This window comes from Carassius auratus, chromosome 3 (genome assembly GCF_003368295.1).
Source record: "Carassius auratus strain Wakin chromosome 3, ASM336829v1, whole genome shotgun sequence".
Taxonomy (NCBI): domain Eukaryota; kingdom Metazoa; phylum Chordata; class Actinopteri; order Cypriniformes; family Cyprinidae; genus Carassius; species Carassius auratus.
Genome location: NC_039245.1, coordinates 29,781,783 through 29,803,731, shown reverse-complemented (window position 1 = coordinate 29,803,731; position 21,949 = coordinate 29,781,783). Strand labels below are relative to the sequence as shown.

Sequence of the window (21,949 nt, the reverse complement as noted above, 5' to 3'; positions counted from 1 at the left end):
CTTTGCGCAAATGCGTCTCTCAGAAGTGTAGAACGCGGAAGCACAGGGGAGAGATCAAAACAAAACAACGGTCACTAATTAGAAGAACAAAACAAGAATTTGTACAGAAAAATGTCAGAGGATTTTGACATAAGCCAAGAGTAAAAGGGAGGAAACGTTGCTTCCTTTGCTCCTGTTAACAAAGGTTGGTTTTCACGCGACTCACCAGCGAATGACCTCATACGACATCCTCCCGGCAGTGCTAATTTTGACACGAAATTTTAATTTAGTTTTAGTCTTAGTCTTTTGACTATAATTCTTTTTAGTTTTAGTCAAGTTTTAGTCATCTGATTTGTTTTAATTTTAGTCTTATTTTAGTCGACTAAAATTGCTTGGTATTTTAGTCGACTAAAATTGCTTGGTATTTTAGTCGACTAAAATAAGACTAAAATCAATAACAGATTTACTAGACAATTTTTTACAGCTGGTATAGGAAACAAACTTAAACAAAATATATAAAACACAAATTCAACTTTATTTCAACACAACTGTGTCTTTATTTCGATTCAAAAGCTTTTATGCAGCAACAAACACTGTCATGATAATGTAAACAATAACTAGCTGCCAATTGACCATCAATAAAAGAAAAATAACGTTAGGTCCAGGACCTTAAAGCTTACAGCTGAGCTGAACAATAAGTGCATACATTTAAAGTAAATATTTAATAAGTTGGCAGCTAGGTGGATAAAAAAAGTAACAAGATTTTATAAGGTATTCATTTGTCTAGCAATATTGTATGTTTTAAATACTACAATGCTAGATTTGTATGTATAATGATAGGATGTGAACATTCACGTTTCACATGACTAATATAGAAATATTTGTGATATTGTCAACAAGTAGAACATTATAAAATATACTAAACATTAGTATTAATCAAATGTATTTATCATGATATTACGTATTAGTATTGTGCTCGCATCTAATTTGAAGAAGGGACTATTTTACAGTACTTTTCAGTTCGTAATATTTAATGCTACAACATCTACGCACTGCACTATTCCAATTTTGCTTAGCTCAATAAACAAAATAACATCGTTGTAAAATTACATTTGAGAAAATGTCCGGGTGGCTCGTCTGTAAATGTCTTTTCAAATTGGTTGTGTTCTTGCCACGAATGAGCGCTCTGCGTGCTTTACACTTTGTTTTGTTTTGTTCGTCGTCAAACGTGAAGTGAGCTGTGGACATTTTGTCGCTCTTTTAGACAGTAGGGACTTTAAGCAACAGCTGCGAATGGAACGGCTACAGCGACCGGAAGTTTGCCGTCACACCGCTGTAGCCAAGAACGTAAAAGTCACTAAGCAACGGTAAAACAGAACAGCGCAACGCAGCATTAATTCATTTATTGAGATCCAAAAAAATATATAATTTAAAAAAGCAAGAGAAGGATTGCTTTTGGCGTTAAATGACAATCTTTTGTCAGAAGAGGAGTTTTTAATATTGTATGATGTAAATAAGTCTAAAAACATAACATTTATTTACCTAACCTCTCACGTTGTAGCGACTCCGGCAAATCAGCTGTTCTCCCGTAGTAGACCGTTAAATTAGAACGTCACAAAGTAGCAGTTAAATTCGCGCAGGCGCAATACAACGCCAGAATGGCGTTGCCGTTCCACCAGAGGCTGTTGCTTAAAGTCCCTATCACCTCTTCGAATGCCGACTTCCCGGGAGCTCATAAAAACTGAAAACCTTCGCTTCACGTCTCAATGAGTCAGGCTCTGATTGGTTCTCTTCTCTCATGCAGTCTGTTCTGTTTTGCCGGTTCTTTTGCTCATTCCTCGCATCTCTGCCGTCTGCTGATTTGATTTTCGTCACAGTCTATTTTCGTCTCGTCCTTTATTCGTTGACGATAATGTCAATCAATTTAGTCATAGTTTTAGTCTCCATCAGTGCCTTCTATTTTAGTTTTCGTTTCGTTTTCGTCGGCAAAAATATATTCGTGACGAAAATAATGACGAAAATATTTAGTCAACGAAATTAACACTGCCTCCCGGAGCCTCTTTAATGTAAAACTGTCGGTGCAAGCTACATTAAAGTGATCATTACGTTTTGAATCTGGATATTTTTCTTACAAAAATGCATCTATTCACTACAGGAGCACTTTTTACGTAACTTCTTTTGGACTGATGCACTGCAACACCCGCTGAGTGACATTAAACAACTCAGACTGGATTCATCTGAAAGAAGAAAGTCATATTATACACGTAGGATGATTTGAGGGTGAGTAGTTTATGGGCTAACTTTCATTTTGGGTGAACTATACCTTTAATTAAAAAATTTCTTGTAACCCTCTGTGACATAAAAAACAACAACCACAACGAAGCAATTCAGATGTAGGAGTAGCCTTTATTCAGAATGACACTGACAACAGTTACATCGTTCTTGAATCCGAAGGCTTAACAGTTAAAATCACTTGCGTTTCACTTGAATGTGAAGGGGGATTTGACGGCGTGCATTCACAACATTCAGAAACACAAAACCAAACCAAAAGTTCACAATTCATCAAAATGTCACTGATGGGGGTGATGACTGTCATTGTTGGGTACTGAATGGGAAAACCCATGAATTTTTATGGAGAGAACTGGTTTGTGGTGAGAAGGATGAAATGTGGGGGATGGAGTGGAAGGAATAATATTTCGGCAGATGGTTGTGATTTAGGCAACCTCCTCCTCGCCCTCCTCTTCGAACTCGCCCTCTTCGGCGGTGGCATCCTGGTACTGCTGGTACTCGGACACCAGGTCGTTCATGTTGCTCTCGGCCTCGGTGAACTCCATCTCGTCCATGCCCTCGCCGGTGTACCAGTGAAGGAAAGCCTTGCGCCTGAACATAGCGGTGAACTGCTCGGAAATACGCTTGAAGAGCTCCTGGATGGCCGTGCTGTTGCCGATGAAGGTGGCTGCCATTTTGAGCCCGCGGGGTGGGATGTCGCAGACGGCGGTCTTGACGTTGTTGGGGATCCACTCGACGAAGTAGCTGCTGTTCTTGTTCTGGACGTTCAGCATCTGCTCGTCCACCTCCTTCATGGACATGCGTCCGCGGAAGACGGCGGCCACGGTCAGGTAGCGGCCGTGACGGGGGTCGCAGGCGGCCATCATGTTCTTGGCGTCAAACATCTGCTGAGTGAGCTCAGGAACGGAGAGAGCGCGGTACTGCTGGCTGCCTCGGCTGGTGAGGGGAGCGAAGCCGGGCATGAAGAAGTGCAGACGTGGGAAGGGCACCATGTTGACGGCCAGTTTTCGGAGGTCGGCATTGAGCTGTCCGGGGAAGCGGAGGCAGGTGGTGACTCCGCTCATGGTGGCCGAGACGAGATGGTTAAGGTCGCCGTAGGTTGGTGTGGTGAGCTTGAGGGTGCGGAAGCAGATGTCGTAGAGAGCTTCATTGTCGATGCAGTAGGTCTCGTCGGTGTTCTCAACCAGCTGGTGGACGGACAGCGTGGCATTGTAGGGCTCCACCACGGTGTCGGACACCTTGGGTGAAGGCACCACGCTGAAGGTGTTCATGATGCGGTCGGGATACTCTTCACGGATCTTGCTGATGAGGAGGGTGCCCATGCCTGAGCCAGTGCCTCCACCGAGAGAGTGGGTGAGCTGGAAGCCTTGCAGACAGTCGCAGCTTTCTGCTTCCTTACGAACAACATCCAGTACTGAGTCCACCAGCTCTGCTCCCTCTGTGTAGTGACCTTTGGCCCAGTTGTTTCCAGCACCACTCTGACCTGCAATCATTAACATTTAGCACTTTTCAAGAAAAGGCCATATTTTCAACACCTTCTGGCAGCTGTTTCTGGCACCCAAGATCAAGCTCTATTTACTTGAATAGGCAGCTCCAGAAATCTCAAAAACTGGCCAAACTTACATTTGCATAACATAATTCAAACAAGCAACAAAATCTGGCACATACTGTTCCATAAATGGTGTTTCTTGTGCTGAAATAGCATTAAAAAAGGTTTTCAGGTTGGTAAAGCCAATGTGCAGCCAGAGCTTCTAACAGCAGCTGGTGATGACTTTCGCAGTTAGTGATTGGCTCTTTTATTTAGAAGGCGGGACTTATTGTGCCATCCTGTGTGTTGAACTTTTTCCCATTCATAAGAGTGCACCAATCACCATCAGTCTTCTGACAGGAGTTTGCGGGCATCCACAATGTCATTTTTTTTTTACTTCTTGCATCCAACAGAAGAGACTAAGCATGTAAAATGATACTGTAAAACATTTGATGAATGATTAGCTTACCAAAAACAAAGTTGTCAGGTCTAAATATCTGTCCAAAGGGTCCAGAACGAACTGAATCCATTGTGCCAGGCTCCAGATCCACCAAGATGGCACGGGGAACATACTTCCCACCTAAACAAAGAGGCCGATACAGTGGGTCATACAATTTGTTTCAATGTGCATGCAAATTCCTGTACACACGAGGTGAGGATTAAAAGTCTGAGACCACAATATTGGCTGACATTTTGCTTAACTAAAAACAATACAAATCAGTATTTTATACAAATCAGCATACAATTTTTGAATGAATGGTCTTTGTGTCCTCCTTTCACTGTAATGATAGCAACACTCAAGCTCTATGAAGTGTGTGTCAAACCTAATGATCATGTTATCCAACATAATTTGAGAATGATTTAAAGAGTATCAGCTTGGGTTTTAGCATTTTTAAGTAAGTGCAAAGAAGTTCACAATGTGGTTTGCTTAACTTTCATTAGTGACTATAAAATAATAATTATAATAACATAATTATAAATGTAATTATAATTACAAATAATTATAGGTATCTGTTGTCATGAAAATTTTAATCTGAAAACTTAATTACCACTTTTACAGTGTTATTTTAGTATTATTTGTATACTATTATATTGTTTTTATTCATACCGGTATTTTGAATGAGCTTTTATTTTTACTCAGCTGTTCTTTTAATTTCAGTAATGGTGATTTTATTGTGTGCTTTTGTAATTTTAGTAAAAACTTATTTCAATTAGTTGCCAAGGCGGAATTTCTCATTTTTATTTGATTTATTCATTTTTCTTAATTACTTTATTTTATTTATTCATATTATTATTTATTTATTTGTTAGTGATAAAAACACTGCTTTTACATCCCGGAATTTCAGTGTCACCTTTGGATCCGACTAAATATTTTTGCTGTCATCGAATATGCATAAAGATGCTGACGATTCTTGCTTCTGCAACCTTTATGATATTTCAAAAACTACCTGTGGCCTCATTGTAGTAAACGCTGATCCTGTCTAGCTGAAGGTCGCTGTCTCCATGATATGTTCCGGTTGGATCAATGCCGTGCTCATCACTGATAACCTCCCAGAACTGAGAGAGAGAGAGAGAGAGAGAGAGAGGAGGAGGAGGAGGAGGAGGAGGAGCAGAGACAACAGGGCCGAGGCCAGAGAAAGGGAGGGGGAGGGACAGACAGAGACAGAAAAAAACGAAGAAAGAATAATATTTAACTCTTAGAAAAAAAGAAATAAGGAATTAAATGAGCATCAAATATGCAGATTTAAAATTTCATGTAAGATAAAAAATAAATAAAAAAATACTAAAGAATATACGATGTTGAGCAAATAATGAAAAGCAACGAAAATAATTAAATTATGTCGATTATTCACTATCAATATTTTCATATATGTGTTTTTAAGAACGTTTTTCTAAGTTGTATTTGGAATATGGTGCATTATGTGCATTTTACGGATTCCATGTTATGTTATTTTCTTTCAGCGATTAACGAAATATAGTCTAGACTCGGATGCATAAATGTACTTTATACATATGTAATGCATTTTTATATATTTGCTAAACATTAAATAGCAATGTAGAATTTTTTTTATCCCGTATATGCTAATTAAACGTAAACTAGGTCATTCTTTGTAGACAGGAGAAACCAATTCCCACAATTCAGTCTCATTAGCCTACGACCAAAAATGAATGACCCTGAAGATATACATAAGGTCAAACTGTAATAAATGTGCCATAACTGCATGATTAACACAATTAGAAAAGGGAGAGGGGGGGAAACAAAGGAACGTTGAATTCATTCATTCTCCATCGTACAATGAATGAGATGTTTCCTCTACGCACAACACACCGTCTGTCTTCAGCTCCAAATCGGACAAATGCGCGTTTAAATCGTGCATGCAGATGACAGAAGCTGCAGAATTAATCGAATCGAACTGCAGTGCGTTTCTAGAAGATTCTCTGAAGTGTGGATTAGTCGCCTTGGAGGGCATCGCGTGCAGATTTAAATCTGAGCCATCCGTTCTCAAAAAGCAACATAATTGGTGTATTTTACCTTGGCTCCGATCTGGTTGCCGCACTGGCCAGCTTGCAGGTGCACAATCTCGCGCATGATGCTGCAGGAAAGGACGATGGCGGGGATGCAGGAATGTTCTCTCGAGCTGCTTCTTCTGCTCGTCTCTGTCGCTCGGAGGTTAACGCCCGCCTCTGAACTCCGTTACTGGGCTGGACTTGTGGTGCAAGATGACGTCATCGCCATGGTAACCAACAAGACTGGAGGAGAGGAGGAGGACCTTGAGCTCGTGGAGACAGCGGATAGGATGCTGCCTGTGATTTGGACGGAGATGATAGGCGACCACTGACTGTAAAGACATGTCTGAAAACTATTGCAAAGGGAATGGAAAATGGCTTCTCATTACAATAATGAACTACTATGAAACTACCATGGTATTGTTTAACTTGTTTTGTTTTGTAGGAGGCTACACTGGACTGGAGCAGGACCATAACCGCAATAGAGACAGATTGGTGCTTGACCAGTGCGGCTGACACTAAATTATTGCTAACACTTTAAAATAAGGTTCATTAGTTAACATTAGTTATATACTTTAGTTTACATGCATTAAAATGAACAACACTTTTACAGCATTTATTAATCTCAGTTCATTTTAATTTCAAAATTTGCTAATGCATTATTAACATTAGTTATTGCACTGTTAATGCACTTTGAATTTACATGAACTAACAATGAATGACTGTATTTTCATTAACACCAACAAAGATAAATAAATAATGTAATAAATGCATTGCTCATTGTTTATTCATGTTAGTTAATACATTAACTAATCTATCTATCTATCTATCTATCTATCTATCTATCTATCTATCTATCTATCTATCTATCTATCTATCTATCTATCTATCTATCTATCTATCCATCTATAATACTATTAGCATATAATACAAAAAAAAAAAAAAAAAAAAAACAAGAAAACAAACATTGAATTAAATCTGAAATTTTGAAGTTGAAACAGTATTACACTGTAAAATGTGTTCCTATAATTTACAATCAATCAATAGGGTGTTATCTTTTTGGCACGGTGCCTTTTTCGTGACATTTAAGCCCAGTCTCAAGGCATTTTATTTAGCGGTCATTACAATAATTTGTACTGCATTAGATTAATTCTTGTTAAAATTTATTCAGTAAAAATTAAACAGTACAACACCAAAATGACCATGCTATGTGAAAATTACACAATTACAATGTAAACAATTAGATTGATTGTTATGCATTTCAGCATTTATATTTGCATGTGCATATGTCACAATGCATGAATACATTTATACACAGTATCTATTAATAATGTATTTAATGTGATGTATGGGAAGAAACCACACCTACTATTCAAATCAGACTGCGGGAACATGCTGAAAGATGTGGCTCAACTACCATCGGCTCTCGACATCATTAAAAACTCTTGACTTCTAGTTTTACTAGTTCAGTGTGCTTAGACCCCTCCTTCTCTACTGATGCATGTCAAGACAGACTGAGCTCCATGAAACCAGCGGAGTGGGAACACCTGTAAACTCAACAACAGACTACAATCCCTCCTGTTAAAACCCCAGTACCTGCTGGAGGACATGTCTGCAAACCTTCCCGAAGAGGACCTCTCCTGTCCCGTGTGCTGCGAGATCTTCCAGGATCCGGTGCTTTTGCCGTGCAGCCACAGTTTCTGCAGGAGCTGTCTGGTGCACTTCTGGGAGAGCGCGGTCTTTCGTAGCTGCCCCGTCTGCAGAAGAAGGGCCTCCAAGAAAAGCCCCCCTTCAAACCGGGCCCTCAAAAACCTGTGTGAAGCGTTCCTGCTGGGCAGAGGCCAGGACAGTGCATCTGGAACGAACATCCTGTGCTGGAGACATGGGGAAAAGCTCAAACTCTTCTGTTTGGTGGATCAGGAGCCCATCTGCGTGGTGTGCCAAGCCTCAAAAATGCACAAAGGTCACGACTGCTCTCCCACGGAAGAGGCGGCTCTGGACTGTAAGGTAGAGTTTGACAGTGCCACATTGTTTCGACAAACTGTGTTACATTGTGTCGTGCTCAATGCTGCTGTTACTGGTTTACAGCGGCAGAACACAAGAATGCTGTTTATCAAGTTCACTTTGACATTATCTCAGTGTGTTCGGCCAAAAAGACCATGGCAGACTTTCAAACAACACCTTCAGCATTCATTGTGGCATATGCCTCGATTGTATTCTGGGAAAATGTGATCAACTCTTTCCAAAATGTGACATAAATCTTTCAGAGTATCTTTGTAGAGTTGGATCAGGGTAATGGTAAACGCCAAGGCTTCATAGTTCTTCTGCAGTGGTTGTTCTCAGCTGTAGGTCTGTTCTGAATAAAACAATGCTCAATGCAAATACAAAGCTTATCACGCATTGTTCGGATAGCATACCATTTAAAAGGGAAGACAAAACACTGGTCAGATATTTTGTATTTAACATAAAAAGATGTGCAACCAATCAAATTTAGGTGAAAATTAATGCTGAGGACTACATGGACAATTTGCGGTAAATGCGCTCAACCCATAAAAACTATGCTATTAATTAAGTTTTTAAGTTCAAGTGTTATTTTATTATCACTGAGATACTGTTATAGTTTATATGTATAATTTTTGGATAAGTTTATTTTTTGATTATTATTTGTCATTTAAATTTAAGCTATTTTTTAATTACTTTTTTCAATTAAATTTTTATTCTTAGCTTTAGGAACAAAGTTAAACATATAATTGTTCATACAGTCTTTGTGGGTCAACATAGCTCACTAAACATGAACAATAAACAAATTTATTTAAATCATATACAAAAGACATCCACTTAGAGAAAATTTTTATTTTATTAAAATTTTTATTATTCTCTCTCTCTCTCTCTCTCTCTCTCTCTCTCTATATATATATATATATATAAACCATGAGTACTAAAACTACACACATACACACACACACACATTTAATTAGTTATATAAATGGGGACATTACATAGACTTCTATATTTTTTATATACAGAAAGTTATACACTTTTTAAACTAAACCCACCCCTACCACTAACACTTACAGAAAACTTTCTACATTTTCTTCCATTTAAAAAAACTATGTTTTATTTTTATACATTTTTGTACAAACAAGCTCATCCCTGAATTGAGGTTTTTTGGCGATTTTGTTAGGTTTTGCTCACTTTTGGGTACATATTTGTCACCAAAATATGGTTAAGTAGGCACACACACACACACACACACACACACACACACATAGGTAAAGAAAAGAATCACATTTAATTACATTTTGTTGCTTTACAGCTTGAAATGAAGACAGACCTCCCTTTGCTTTAATTACATTAGTCTGTTGGGGTATCTCTCTAGAAGTTCTGCAGAACTGCTCAAGTTCAGTTCAATTTGATGATGGTCGTTTGTGGACAGCAGTCTTCAAATTCTGCAGATATTCAGTGGTGTTTAAGTCTGGGCTCTGACAGGCCATGCAGGACACTGTGTGGTCAACACTGTGTGATTTGGGTCATTGTCATGTTGGTATATAAACCTTCTTCCCACTGACAACTTTCTGGCAGACGGCAGCAGATTTTCCTCAACAGTTTTCCTTCCATCCTGACAAGTACTCCAGTCTCTGCTGCAGAGAAACAGCCCATAATAAGATATTACCATCTCCATGCTTTACTGGAGGAAGTTTTCTGGATGCTGAGCCAATGGATTTCTGCCAGACGTATCGGTTGAGGCCAAATAATTTAGTCTCATTTGCCTCAGACTCTTCAAGGTGTGTTCTTGCAAAGCTCATTTGTGACTGCATGTGGCCTTTCTTGGGGATTGGCTTTTTTTCTTGCAAACTTCCCATATGAGCCACATTTGTGGAGAATTTGTGATATCGTTGTCACATGCAGACAATGACCACTCTCTGTCATGGATTCTGAAATGCTCCAGGAAAGTTCTTCTCATGCTGAGCTGAACAAAATGACCACAGCTGAAATCAAATGTGTTCGTGTGCCACTGAGAAGGTGATACACCTGATTGAGTTCATTTGTAGGAGGGGGGTGATCCTTTATCCAACTCAGTGATTCCGTTTTTTTTTTACATGTTGGTGTTATATCATTCACTTGGATGTTGCAGCTGAATAAAACACCTCTTCATTTCAGGCTGCATTTTCAGCCAAAATGTATTTTATTTCTATTTAATTTTTATTTTTTTATGTTTTTAGTTTTAGCATTAGTTAACTATAATAACCCCGGTTTCTCTTTTATTATTCATTTAATTTAATTGAGTGATTGTTTGATAGACACTTCTGATGCTGCTGCCAATTTGATACCCAAATCAAAATTTCAAGATTTTTATTACATTAAAATATATCCTTGGTTTTTCTTTTAAAAACATTATTTCATTTGCAGGATAAAATGTATGCTGCCATGAAGATACTGCAATGTAAGCTGGAGGTATTCGATAAAGCAAGACAATCTTCAGCTATTACTTTGGAGCACATTAAGGTTAATATTATATTTAATCAGATATGTTGCTTTTCTTAAAAGCTCAGTCAATAGATTTCAATCAATGGTAATTATTATTATTTGTTTTTTATCTTAGAATCAGGCCAATCGGGTTGAGAGACAAATGAAGGATGAGTTTCTCAAGCTCCATCAGTTTCTTTATGAGGAGGAAGAGCAGAGGTTATCAGCACTGAAAGAAGAGGAAGAGCACAGGGTTGCTGCTGTGAGAAACAGAGATGATGACGATGCACAGAGGATTTCGTCTCTTACAGACATAATCAGGACAATGGAGCAAACCATAAATGCTGAAGATTTAACATTGCTGCAGGTGAGAATATCAACATCTGTTGGAATAGCATGTTCTCATTCATTCACTGAGACATTCATTTGTGTTAATCTTTTACAGAACTTCAAAGCTATCATTGACAGGTAAGAATATCTATGACTTTTTTCGCATTACTTTTTGTTTTGCTGATCTAATCTCTGACTGATGGGTCGCAACCTAAAATGGTTCTCAGTGTCAGTGTCACACATTAAATCTGCAGTAGGTAACTTTTGTAAAAATATATTTTTTACATATTTGTTAAATCTGTCATTATGTCCTGACAGTAGAATATAAAACAGCTAATCTGTGAAAAAATCAAGCTCCTCTGGCTCCTCCCAGTGCTCCTATTGCCATTTGCAGAAACTCCATCGCTCCCGTTAAGAAAAAAACAATCAGAGCTGCGGTCCGTAACTTTGTTTTTGTTAAAATTGTAGAAAAATGTATATAATAATCGAGTACACCATGAATCCATTTTCTAAACCGTGTTTTTAGCTTGTCCTGAATCACTTGGGTGCACCTATAATAAGTGTTTATATTCAGACTATTTTAGATTACTTCAGGGGTACCGCGGCGCAGTAGCCTACCTTTGTGATTCTTCATAGACATAAACAGAGAGAAGTAGTTCCGGCTACAATGTTCTTCCGCAAGACGCAAGCAGTTCTGTTTATTAACCGCTAGAGCGTCAAAAGTTCCCTACCGCAGCTTTAAATCAATTTGGGATGATAATTGCAACAAGTTTTTTTTTTTGTCCTAAGCATAAACAGTAAAAAAAAATATATTCTCCGTGGCATGTTTATGTCAGCTATTATAATCAGTGTATTAAAATGAATTCCTGAACTAAAAGATGAACTTCACATTTTATTACCTATAAGACTGAATCAACATCAGCTCACATTTTACGGGATAACACGTACAATTAAGCCTAGATTAGAATATTAAAAAATAAATCATATGTTAAAATAAAATAAAATAAAAATGTTTGCAGAATGTGCAGTACATGGCAGGATCCAGAAGGCATGTCTGCATCTTTGTTGGATGAATCGAAGCATCTTGGGAATGTAAAGTATAAGGTCTGGGAGAAGATGAAGGCAGTTGCACCTTACAGTAAGTATGTCTAAATATGAACCTTAATATCTCAGAGGGTTAATGTAGGGTTCATTTATTTTGCTGCATAGTTCTATGTATTTAATGGGGATAATACTGCAAACTGTATAGTGTTTTTTTTTTCATAATATTTTTCATAAACAGCTATTATTAAAACTGTAATAAAATTGCTAAGAGAGAGAGAGAGAGAGAGAGAGAGAGAGAGATCAATGGTTTGAATGATGACCAAACAATACTGAAATAACAAACTTAGAAAATGTAATTGAATTCCAAACTAGTTAACTGTAAATGACAAAAAGAAAACAAAAATGAAGTTTTAATACAGCTAAATACTTGTTTTGATAATGTCAACACTTGAAAGATAACTTCACTTTTGTGACTTTATACTGTTCCCAAAAAGCTGGGGCAGTACCCTTCTAAATGGTATTACTATGTACACTTTAGGTGCTAATATGCACACTTTAGGAATAAATAATGATGTACAATTTCAAAGGATACCACTCCAGTGACCACTTTTGTAGCTGTTTTTGTAGTTTTTGACAGCTATTTTACAGTATGTTTTCAACGTCTGTCTTCATTTGTCAGGTCCAGTAATTCTGGACCCAAACACAGCCCACCCTTGCTTGACGCTGTCAGATAGCCTGACCAGTCTCCGCTATAGCACCCCAAACCAAGGCCTCCCGAGTAACCCTGAGCGCTTCCACATCAGCGCAGAGGTGCTGGGCTGCACTGCCTTGAGCTCCGCAAGCCACAGCTGGGAGATCCAGGTTGGGGACAATGAGGACTGGATCCTGGGCTTGGCCAGTGACAGTGTGAAGCGAGATCAGGAAGTTCCTGCCAGACCAGAGAATGGCTTCTGGACCATCTGCCTACGGGATGGGCAATACAGGGCGATGTCATCCCCCCCAACTGCTCTAAAAGTGGAGGAGAAACTGCAAAGGGTCTCGGTTCAGCTGAACTGGGACGGGGGGGAGGTGATTTTTTCAAACCCATTGCGTCAAGAAATGATATATACATTTAAACACGTCTTTACAGAGAAGTTACTGCCGTACTTCTACACGCAAAGTAAGCAGCCTTTGCAGATCCTCTCCAAGCCAGTGTTGGTGTCTACGTGAAAGTATAATCTAATATCTAATATAATACAGAGAAGCTCTTAATAGTACACAACACATGTATTAAATAAATGCAGATTTAAACAGGTTCAACTCAATCAGTATTGTGCAAAGTAGCCCGAGGCCTAATGTGCCTGTGCAAGCTTATCCTCACTGCTAATAAAACTATATTCAAACAACTGCAGTTTCTAAATCTGTTTCAATGGTATTTGTCATTAAAGTATACATGCATGCAGTGTGAAACGCTACAACAACTTTGTTATTTTTTTCATGTGAATAAACCAACTCGCCACATCCCTGCTAGAAATTGTACAATTTTACAAAAAAATAACAACATTCCTATCCCTATCAAACTACTATCATCATTACAATATGCTTTCAAAAATGAAATCAAAATAACAAAAATGTAACAAATTGTGTATAATATATTTTTCATGCGTCATATACTGTAATACCCATTCTGAAGTTATCCTGAAATATATTTGTATGGGTTCCTGAAGGCTAACCTTCGGGTGAAAAGGATAGCTGATATTGTAAAAACTGCAGCTGGAAAAACCTCTAGAAGGTGTGTACACACATATTTTACAAAGACAGAACAGGAGAGTCTGGTTTGCAAAACAGAGAGCTTTGTTTAGACACTACATGTTCTCTTTATTTTTGAGCCTGAGGTTTTTTAAACCTGTGAAGACGAATCATTACAATCAAGAGTATACAATCAAGAACACTTTCAGATGTTTGTCTTTATAATTGCTACTCTAATAATGTCCAACAATGCCTCTTTGATATTTCCTATAGCTGATGTCCTTTTCAAAAAAAGACTTGTTCATTGATCAATTAATGACCCTTTTTCTTGGTTACACCATTACCGTGGTAGGTCGTGGCCATGCAGTGTCCATTTGAGTATTATTAAAAAAGTTATTAAATACCATTGAGAGCTATTTGTTAAAATAGTTGCAGTTATTAATGTTATCCAGTTCTCAACTCACCTGTAACCTGGGCCAACTGTAAACTGTACTTGACCCTATATGATAAGTGATAAGTGATAAGACTTGTGGTAAGTCAGAACCAACATTGCCTTATGGGATCATATTTTAACTTCAACAAATGTTAGGATAAATACAAACAGCTCAAACTTGCTCTGTTAACACATGGTGGCGCCACAAGCCTTCAAATAAACCTTTGTATGTCTATTTGGTTTTTTTCAGTCACGTTTATTTAGATTGTTTCAAATCAGCTTTACAGTTATAGACAATAATATAGTGATTCTAGAATGCAAGCAATATTCAGATCTGCTGTAATATGGTTATAAATTAATGCTTATAAAATTGTAAACTGGGTATAATTAAATATAGCATTGTTTTTAGAAAACGAATTCAGTGTTACAGTTCATCAGACGTAACTGAAAGAGAATCTTAAACCTCCAGTACAATATATTTCTACACATATCCAAGTTTATGTTATGATTGTTTCTATGATTATACATGATTATAGGTAGCAGACTGGTGAACTAGTGGAATTCAGTTACTACTACAGAAGTATGTTAAATCATTTTAACAGCATATTTCAGACGCTGTTGATGTCATTCATTTGAGGGCTTCTTTTTTTCCTTGCAGCTCACCTTCTCTGAACAAGATTCTGGTAAGAATGGCACTTTCTCTAAGCGGGATAAGTAAGTTAAAGGCTGGATCGTGCTGCTGATGTTTACGAAGGCAAAACATACTGGCTGCACATAGCAAGTGAAGACCTTATGGGGATAGTGGTCTTCAAAGGGGAACAGAGCCACTGGAGGGAGATAGTTGCTTATGATTATGATCAAAATAGACAGCACCATCTTAAAGGCCTTTCTTTTCATAGGATTCATCTCATCTTTACCAGAACTTCGTGAGCGTTTCAGGGCCCAGAGGATGGCCACGTTACACACCACCATCCAGGTGAACGCAAACAAGACCTCTCCAGTGAATACCTTCTCAAAGTTTGGTACCCCACCAACAGTTTTGGCCGAAGCATAGGCAAAAGTGAGCAGAAGAACCACGATGGTCAGGCCGATCCTGTATTTGATGGCCTTCAACTGTCCGAATGCGATGGGAAAGAGTACGGCTATAAAGCGATCCAGACAGACGCAGGAGAGGAAGAGCGGCCCACTGGTGTCCTTCACACCGTATGAGAACTTCAACGCCATCCAAGCCATGGTGCTCCTCCAGTGGAAGAGATTGAGGGATGATATGATTGTCATGAATCCAAAGTAGGCGTCCATGAACGCCAGGCAGCCCAGGAAGATATCAGAAGTTAATGGTTCATTTCGGGTCTTTATTAGGTTTGCGAGGACCAGGATGTTGGCAGGTATTCCAACGATCACGTTGAAGCATTGTATGGCTAGGTCAAAAATGATACCACTCACCATTTGTTCGCACCCTTCAAACACACTGTCGGTGTGTGTCGTGTTGACTGAATCGGTCGTCAGGTTAGAGGAGGGCAGGCTGCTTCTGAGGATGTAGCTGGAACTTGTGTCGTAGCGTAGCTGACTCTCCATGAAAAATGAGAAACTGAAACCACAAATGAAATTCTGGAATAAGCGAAAAGGACAAATGATTATGTTAACTGAACATATTCTGAATGCCAGTTGACATTATTGATAAATGTTTTTGAGATACATTTCAGATTTAGATCTTTCATTTTTATAAAGATCCTTGCATGATGACCAGTCCTGCTTCTGGAGGGTCTCTGTCCTGCAATGTTTGGCTCCAACCCTAATCAAATAAACCTAAACAAGCAAATCTATGTGTTCAGGATTACTTGAAAATAAAATTAACATGTGCTACAGAAGGGCAGGAACTTAAGTCTGCAGGAAGGTATAGCACTCCAGAATAAAGTTCGGCTCCCCTTATTCTACAGTTTTTTTAGTGGTATTAATTTTGTTTAGTAATGATAATTTGACCGGATTCAGTCTTAAGGGCAATTTGTAAATCATCTCAAGTTTTGTGGCAATACATCAGCTATGACAAACAGTGTCTCCCCTTGAGGATGTTATCATGTTATCCCGTTGCATATCCCCAGAGTAGTGGCGCCACTGCACAAACACAGGTACACAGAATACACAAAAACACATCTGTGCAGAAACACCTGTCAAGAGGGAATTCCATTGGGGTCCATACAAAAATGACATGAGACCCGCCCTGTTTCCTCAGCGTGGATATATAAGGGCTGGCTTGGCTGTATGTGAGGCAGCTGCACTTGTACATTGTAGTACAATAGTATTTATACAACATGAAAATGTATTTTGTTGCATGATTGCATGATTTCAATTTATGATTAACACAGTGTTTCACCAACCCTGAAGTACCCTCAACATTGTACATTTGGTGTGTCCCTATAATCCACTTATTTTGCACAGTAAGTCACAAAAAAAAAAAGTTTAGTAAAACTTTAATGGATATGAAAACTTCAGTTGTTTTGCACATTTATTAATTACTATAAAACATTATATGTGAAAGACTGAGGGACTTCTGTGATTCATCTGTCTCCTTTATAGAAGAGCTTATGGGAAGCACCACCCAGTTAAACCTAAAGGGACAGTGAGCTCAATGTGTTCTTGTCATGTCATTCTCTGTACCACTTGTCCACTGGGGCCTCAGAGGGGCCCCTGTGACCCAGCGCATGTCCCTGACCTACTCCCTTCGCCTTCAGGCAAAACGCTCTCCAGTGGCACCTCTGCTAAACAATAAGGAGGCTCCCAGGGATTGACACTGTTAATCAACTGTGTTTTTCTCCTTCGCCTCTGGGGACATCAAGCAGCTAGATGTGAACAATGGAAATTTGATTTTGATAAGTTCAAATATTTGATAAGTCAATGTTACTTGAGAAGTCTGTTGTGAGTGGTTCCCGACCCTGCTCCCAAAGTACCTCCAACACTACATACTTTAAGTGTCACCATAATCAAACATCCTTTATTCAGCTTGCTCATCTTCTGAAATGGGTGTTAGAAATGGAAGACATCCAAAATGTCTAATGTTGGGGTACTCAAGGACCACAGTCGGGAAACATTTCTCGAAATCAATGTAATTCTCAATTACAAGTCAACATGAAACACAGAATTGACCGTATACTTCCTTAGTGCAAAATCCTGGTCTTACTGTGTGTGATTCAAAGACAAAAAGTTTGTCTTTGTTTCATTAAAATGTAATTGCATAAGCTATATTTGAAACAACTTTATTTTTCCACTGACATAATCATAACACTGTGTGGTAAGAAAATATCCAAAATAGCTGACTACAACCCAACCATTTCTCTTTTGCAGCTGTGACAAAAACAGGACCAGCTTAGCAAATGAACAGATGAAAGAAGTGGTGTTTTTGACTGATTTCAGGCTACATATTCTGTCCCTGTTGGAGAAAACATCATCAGTTGGTAAAAGCAGTGTGCAGCAGTTTTAAGGAAATGCCACCTTTTATTGAGCTACTGGTCATTTTTGGTGATTAGCTCCCAGCACTTCTTTCTTTCCCACCACCTCTGTCACTTCTACTGAAGACAAAAGTGTAGGGCGATGAATGTCCGTTAATAGTGCTGTACAACAGAGGTCAAGCTAGTCAGGTTTCATAATAAATGAAACCATTTATAAAAACTCTCACCAGGCGATTGATTTCATAATCTCTAATTTTCAACAAAAGCATTATACTATGCAGATGCTCTGTTAAAAACTGATTCTGTGTGAGCCTGGCTCAATTGATTATAATTATAATAATGTTTGCAATATTAATATTATGACACTGTTGCCCCTATATTGTGAGTAATTTGTCGAGGCCCAGCAGTATGAATGCAAAGAGAACTTCTTTGTTTAATGGTTTCAGTCAGTGAAGAAGACTATATTATTAGTAGTGACTCTTGTTCTCTCACCTATGGTGAAGAATAATTACAGAGGAATGTTAATCAGTTGTGGAAACTAGAATCATTTTCCAGCATTGCATTCAATGTGATGTCTCAATTGTGCAACATTTCAAAATCACTAAACTGTTTCGATCAGCTCATATTGTTGATGTTCTCTTCTTATTTTACACCCATATTTTTAAATGTCTTAACATTTTGTAATGATAAATGATCGTATTTGATGTTCAAAAGAGCAAGTATCTGGTGTTGTATTTAAAATTTTATATATTTTTTTAGTTTTTTGGTCATTGTCTAGATAGTAACATTTTTGAATAATCAGCATACTTTGTTAATACTAGTTACGAAAGGCCCCAAAAAAAAAAAAAAAAAAAAAAACGGTAATATCATACAAAAATTTAAAAGCTTAAAAATGTACCAAATGTACCAGCTCCCGATACCAAAACTGTCATTTTACATTGTAATAGGAATAATTAATGATAGTAAATTCAGAATAGTTAAACATACTCCAAGCTCAATCCAAACAACTGCAATATTATCATGATTTTTACCAAAACCATGCATTTAATGTAAAAAGCCTGTGGTACACGTAATGACATTATATAAAGCCATGTATAACACTGAAAAGAGATAAAAGACAAGAAAAGCATGCTTCTTACCAGACAGATGTTTTAGGTGTAAAGGTGCGGGTCAGATTGTGGAGTCGCCTTTATAAACATCATGAGGCCAGGAGGAATTACAATTGTTGATAGGAGGCAGGGTCTTTTTTTGAGATGCTTTCTGGACTCAGTCCCTGATGGTGAATTAGACTGTGTTTTCAAGATTCTTCTGTCCTCGCAGGATCAAAGCTGTTTTGGTGGGTGTTTTCTTGATAAAAGCTCACAGTGTGTGTTGATTTTGAAATTACTGCTTAAGATGAATGTGCATTGTTCGAATCATATACGAATCCAACTTTTTGATGGGCTTTTGTGGGGATAAAATACATTTCTTTTAGTTTTTACTTTCTGCAATCATCCCACCTGTCCATTTTGGGATCATAAACCATCCATTTTCCTTGAAGTAATTCAATTGCTCATTCCAAATTGACAAAACATTTAATTTAACATACACACAGTATTTAATGAATACATCTTACAAATGTACAGTGCAGCATTATTACAAAGATTACTATGCTTAAGTGTGTCTTTTTAAAACCAGACAATGAACAGACTTGATAAAGTCAGTCAGAGAGAATAAATGGGTTAAGTGAGCTATGAGACCAGCATCGGTTGAGATTCATCCCGTCACACAACACCTCTCCCCTGACTCCGACTTACATGCTCCAAAACTCGGTCTGGGGGCTGATTTGCGTCTTGGGACTGGTCCTGGTTTTGTACCACCGGCCCAGAGGCCCTCATGTCAGTCTCTAGCCCTCATTCACTGCACACAGAGAGCACAGGTGCATGACTCTGCTGTCAGTATGTGCACTCACATGTCTGCTGTGAGTTACTATATGCATTTATAACTTTAAGGATTGATGATCTCTTGATGAAGTGTTTCATGGAATACAGACCAGTTGGATAACTTGATTTTATGATTATTTATCAAGGCTGTGAAATAACACTTATTATTTTAATTTTGAAATAAGTGACAAAAGTTATTTTCAAACAGGCAAGTCTCAACTGTTCATACCCATTGGGGATCAATCCTAATCCAGACATCTTCTTCCCTATGGAGACTATTGCTACTCTAACACAACTGCATATAATATTTACTCCAACTCCATAACCTTAATTGCCTAGTTCAAGTGTGTTTAAATAAGGTAGATCTTCAAGAGCAGGATTGAGCATTAGCATGGATACTGTAACCAGAATACATTCATGCCATTTTATGTCCATGAGGCACAACTTTTATAGCGTGAAGAGATGTGAAGACCAAGTATAGTAACCCATTCTCTGCGTTTAACCCATTCAAGTGTGCACACACATTAGGAGCAGTGAGCAGTGAACATACACACACCTGGAGCAGTGGGTAGCCATTTTTGCTGCGGCACTCTGCAAGCAATTGGGGGTTCAGTGCCTTGCTCAGGGGCACTTCTTCTGTGGGTATTGAGGGTGAAAGAGAGTGCTGTTCATTCATTCCCCCATCTACCTTACATTTAATGCTGGTATTGGGAATCGAGCCTGCGACCTTTGGGTTACAATTAATACTCTCTTACCATTAGGCCACAACTGCCTACATTTCCATTCCAAACAGCATAAATGAACATAAACCAGAAGAATTGCTCATGGACACTGTACTTGGGTTACCTCATTCATCCATCCACCTTCCATACTGTTAAATTAAGGTAGATCTCGTCTTATACAGCTTTATTCATCCATCCATCCATCCATCTATCCAACTTCCATACTGTTTTATCTGCTGTAGGGTCACAGAGGAATGGTAAAGTCTATCCTAGCATATCTCATAATGAAGGTGGATAAGTTAAAAGCCAAATTAATACTTTGCTACATACAAATTGGAAAGTATGATCTTTTCTTGGACCAATCATCAGGTACAGGAAATTTGTTTTAAAAAAGTATTAAGGTTGCAAGCTTGCTAAATGCTTAAAAATGTAATTACAAACCATGCGGTTAATATTAAGACTTAGGCAAGTTAAAATGTTAACCACACGGTTTGTTATTAAAAATTTGTTTGGAGTATTTAGTAAACTTGTGAGCTCTTTCCTTTTTTGATTAGCATTTTTGTTTTTTGGAATTTGCACCTTACAAAACATTACATTAGTGTGCATTATTTTGACAAAAACTACAGATAGTAAACAATTGATTATCAAGCAAAATGTGCTACGGGCTGTTCCCTAAAAATCTCGAAACCATTTAAGTTATGCTAATCATGCAAAACTTTTCAATGGGTGGATTCTGTTTAAATTTGTGTGTTAGGGCCATATACTAAAACTTTACTAAATACCCTTAGAAACGCCAATCAGGAAACCTACCACTGTTGCCATGTTCCATATTACCAGACTAGGTTTTGCTCTTTTAATTACAAGTCTCCCCTCCATATTACCATAATTATAACATACACTGGCTGACAGCACAATGAGAACATTGTCTTAAACTATCCACTTGTTACTGCTTGGACATTAAAAGCAGCAGAAAGAGGGAAATATGTTCCAATGCCATAAAACATTGTTCACTGGCATCTACAAAACTACAAATTCTTTGATATTGAAATAATATTAACGCAACATGCGTAGATCAAACATAGTACAGTATATGTGTGTGTGTGTGTGTGTGAACGACTGAATTAGCTTTTCTGTATTTATTGCTTCTGTGCATGTCTGTTAACATGTGAAGCTGTTATGAGAATCTCATGCACCAATATTTTGCACCTCAGTGTTGACCTGATGGTGATGTAAAGGCAGTTTACATTTAACAGAATGAAGCATACATTTCTGCCTTCTCATGCCCCTATTCATTTGTAAACAAACAAACAAACTGTATTTCATAGAAATGGAGGTAGCTGCATGCACTTCCTCTTTTAACAGGATCATGAAACTTAGAAATTTTGTGTATATTTCAAATATAAATAGATATTCAAATCGATCTAATAAGTGGTTCAGGGCCCGTTTCAAACTTGCTAAGTATTAAATTGAGGCTTTGTTGCATCCTATTGTTTCAAGATTTCAATGGTTCGCCAATAGAAAGAGTTGATCTGTTAAACCCACTTCTCATGTTCGTT

The 21,949-nt window shown here is 38.1% G+C and overlaps 3 protein-coding genes across 3 annotated transcripts; 1 reads left to right on the top strand and 2 right to left on the bottom strand.

Annotated features, from left to right (window-relative positions):
• Positions 1-2,365: 2,365 nt before the first annotated feature.
• Positions 2,366-6,577, bottom strand: tubb4bl (tubulin, beta 4B class IVb-like). The gene is made up of 4 exons (XM_026218939.1): positions 6,330-6,577; positions 5,245-5,353; positions 4,266-4,376; positions 2,366-3,751 (listed from the first exon to the last, which is right to left on the bottom strand). The coding sequence occupies exons 1-4, from the start codon at positions 6,384-6,386 to the stop codon at positions 2,694-2,696; spliced, it is 1,335 nt and encodes a 444-aa protein (XP_026074724.1). The 5' UTR covers positions 6,387-6,577; the 3' UTR covers positions 2,366-2,693.
• A 718-nt stretch (positions 6,578-7,295) lies between these two features.
• On the top strand, positions 7,296-13,746 carry LOC113053691 (zinc-binding protein A33-like). Its single transcript, XM_026218923.1, has 6 exons — positions 7,296-8,311; positions 10,715-10,810; positions 10,908-11,138; positions 11,217-11,239; positions 12,121-12,239; positions 12,825-13,746. Exons 1-6 carry the CDS (start codon positions 7,913-7,915, stop codon positions 13,352-13,354), a joined length of 1,398 nt encoding a protein of 465 aa, XP_026074708.1. The 5' UTR covers positions 7,296-7,912; the 3' UTR covers positions 13,355-13,746.
• A 1,184-nt stretch (positions 13,747-14,930) lies between these two features.
• LOC113053696 (G-protein coupled receptor 183-like) lies at positions 14,931-15,881 on the bottom strand. The gene has a single exon (XM_026218954.1). It carries the CDS (start codon positions 15,879-15,881, stop codon positions 14,931-14,933), a length of 951 nt encoding a protein of 316 aa, XP_026074739.1.
• Between the last annotated feature and the right edge of the window lie 6,068 nt (positions 15,882-21,949).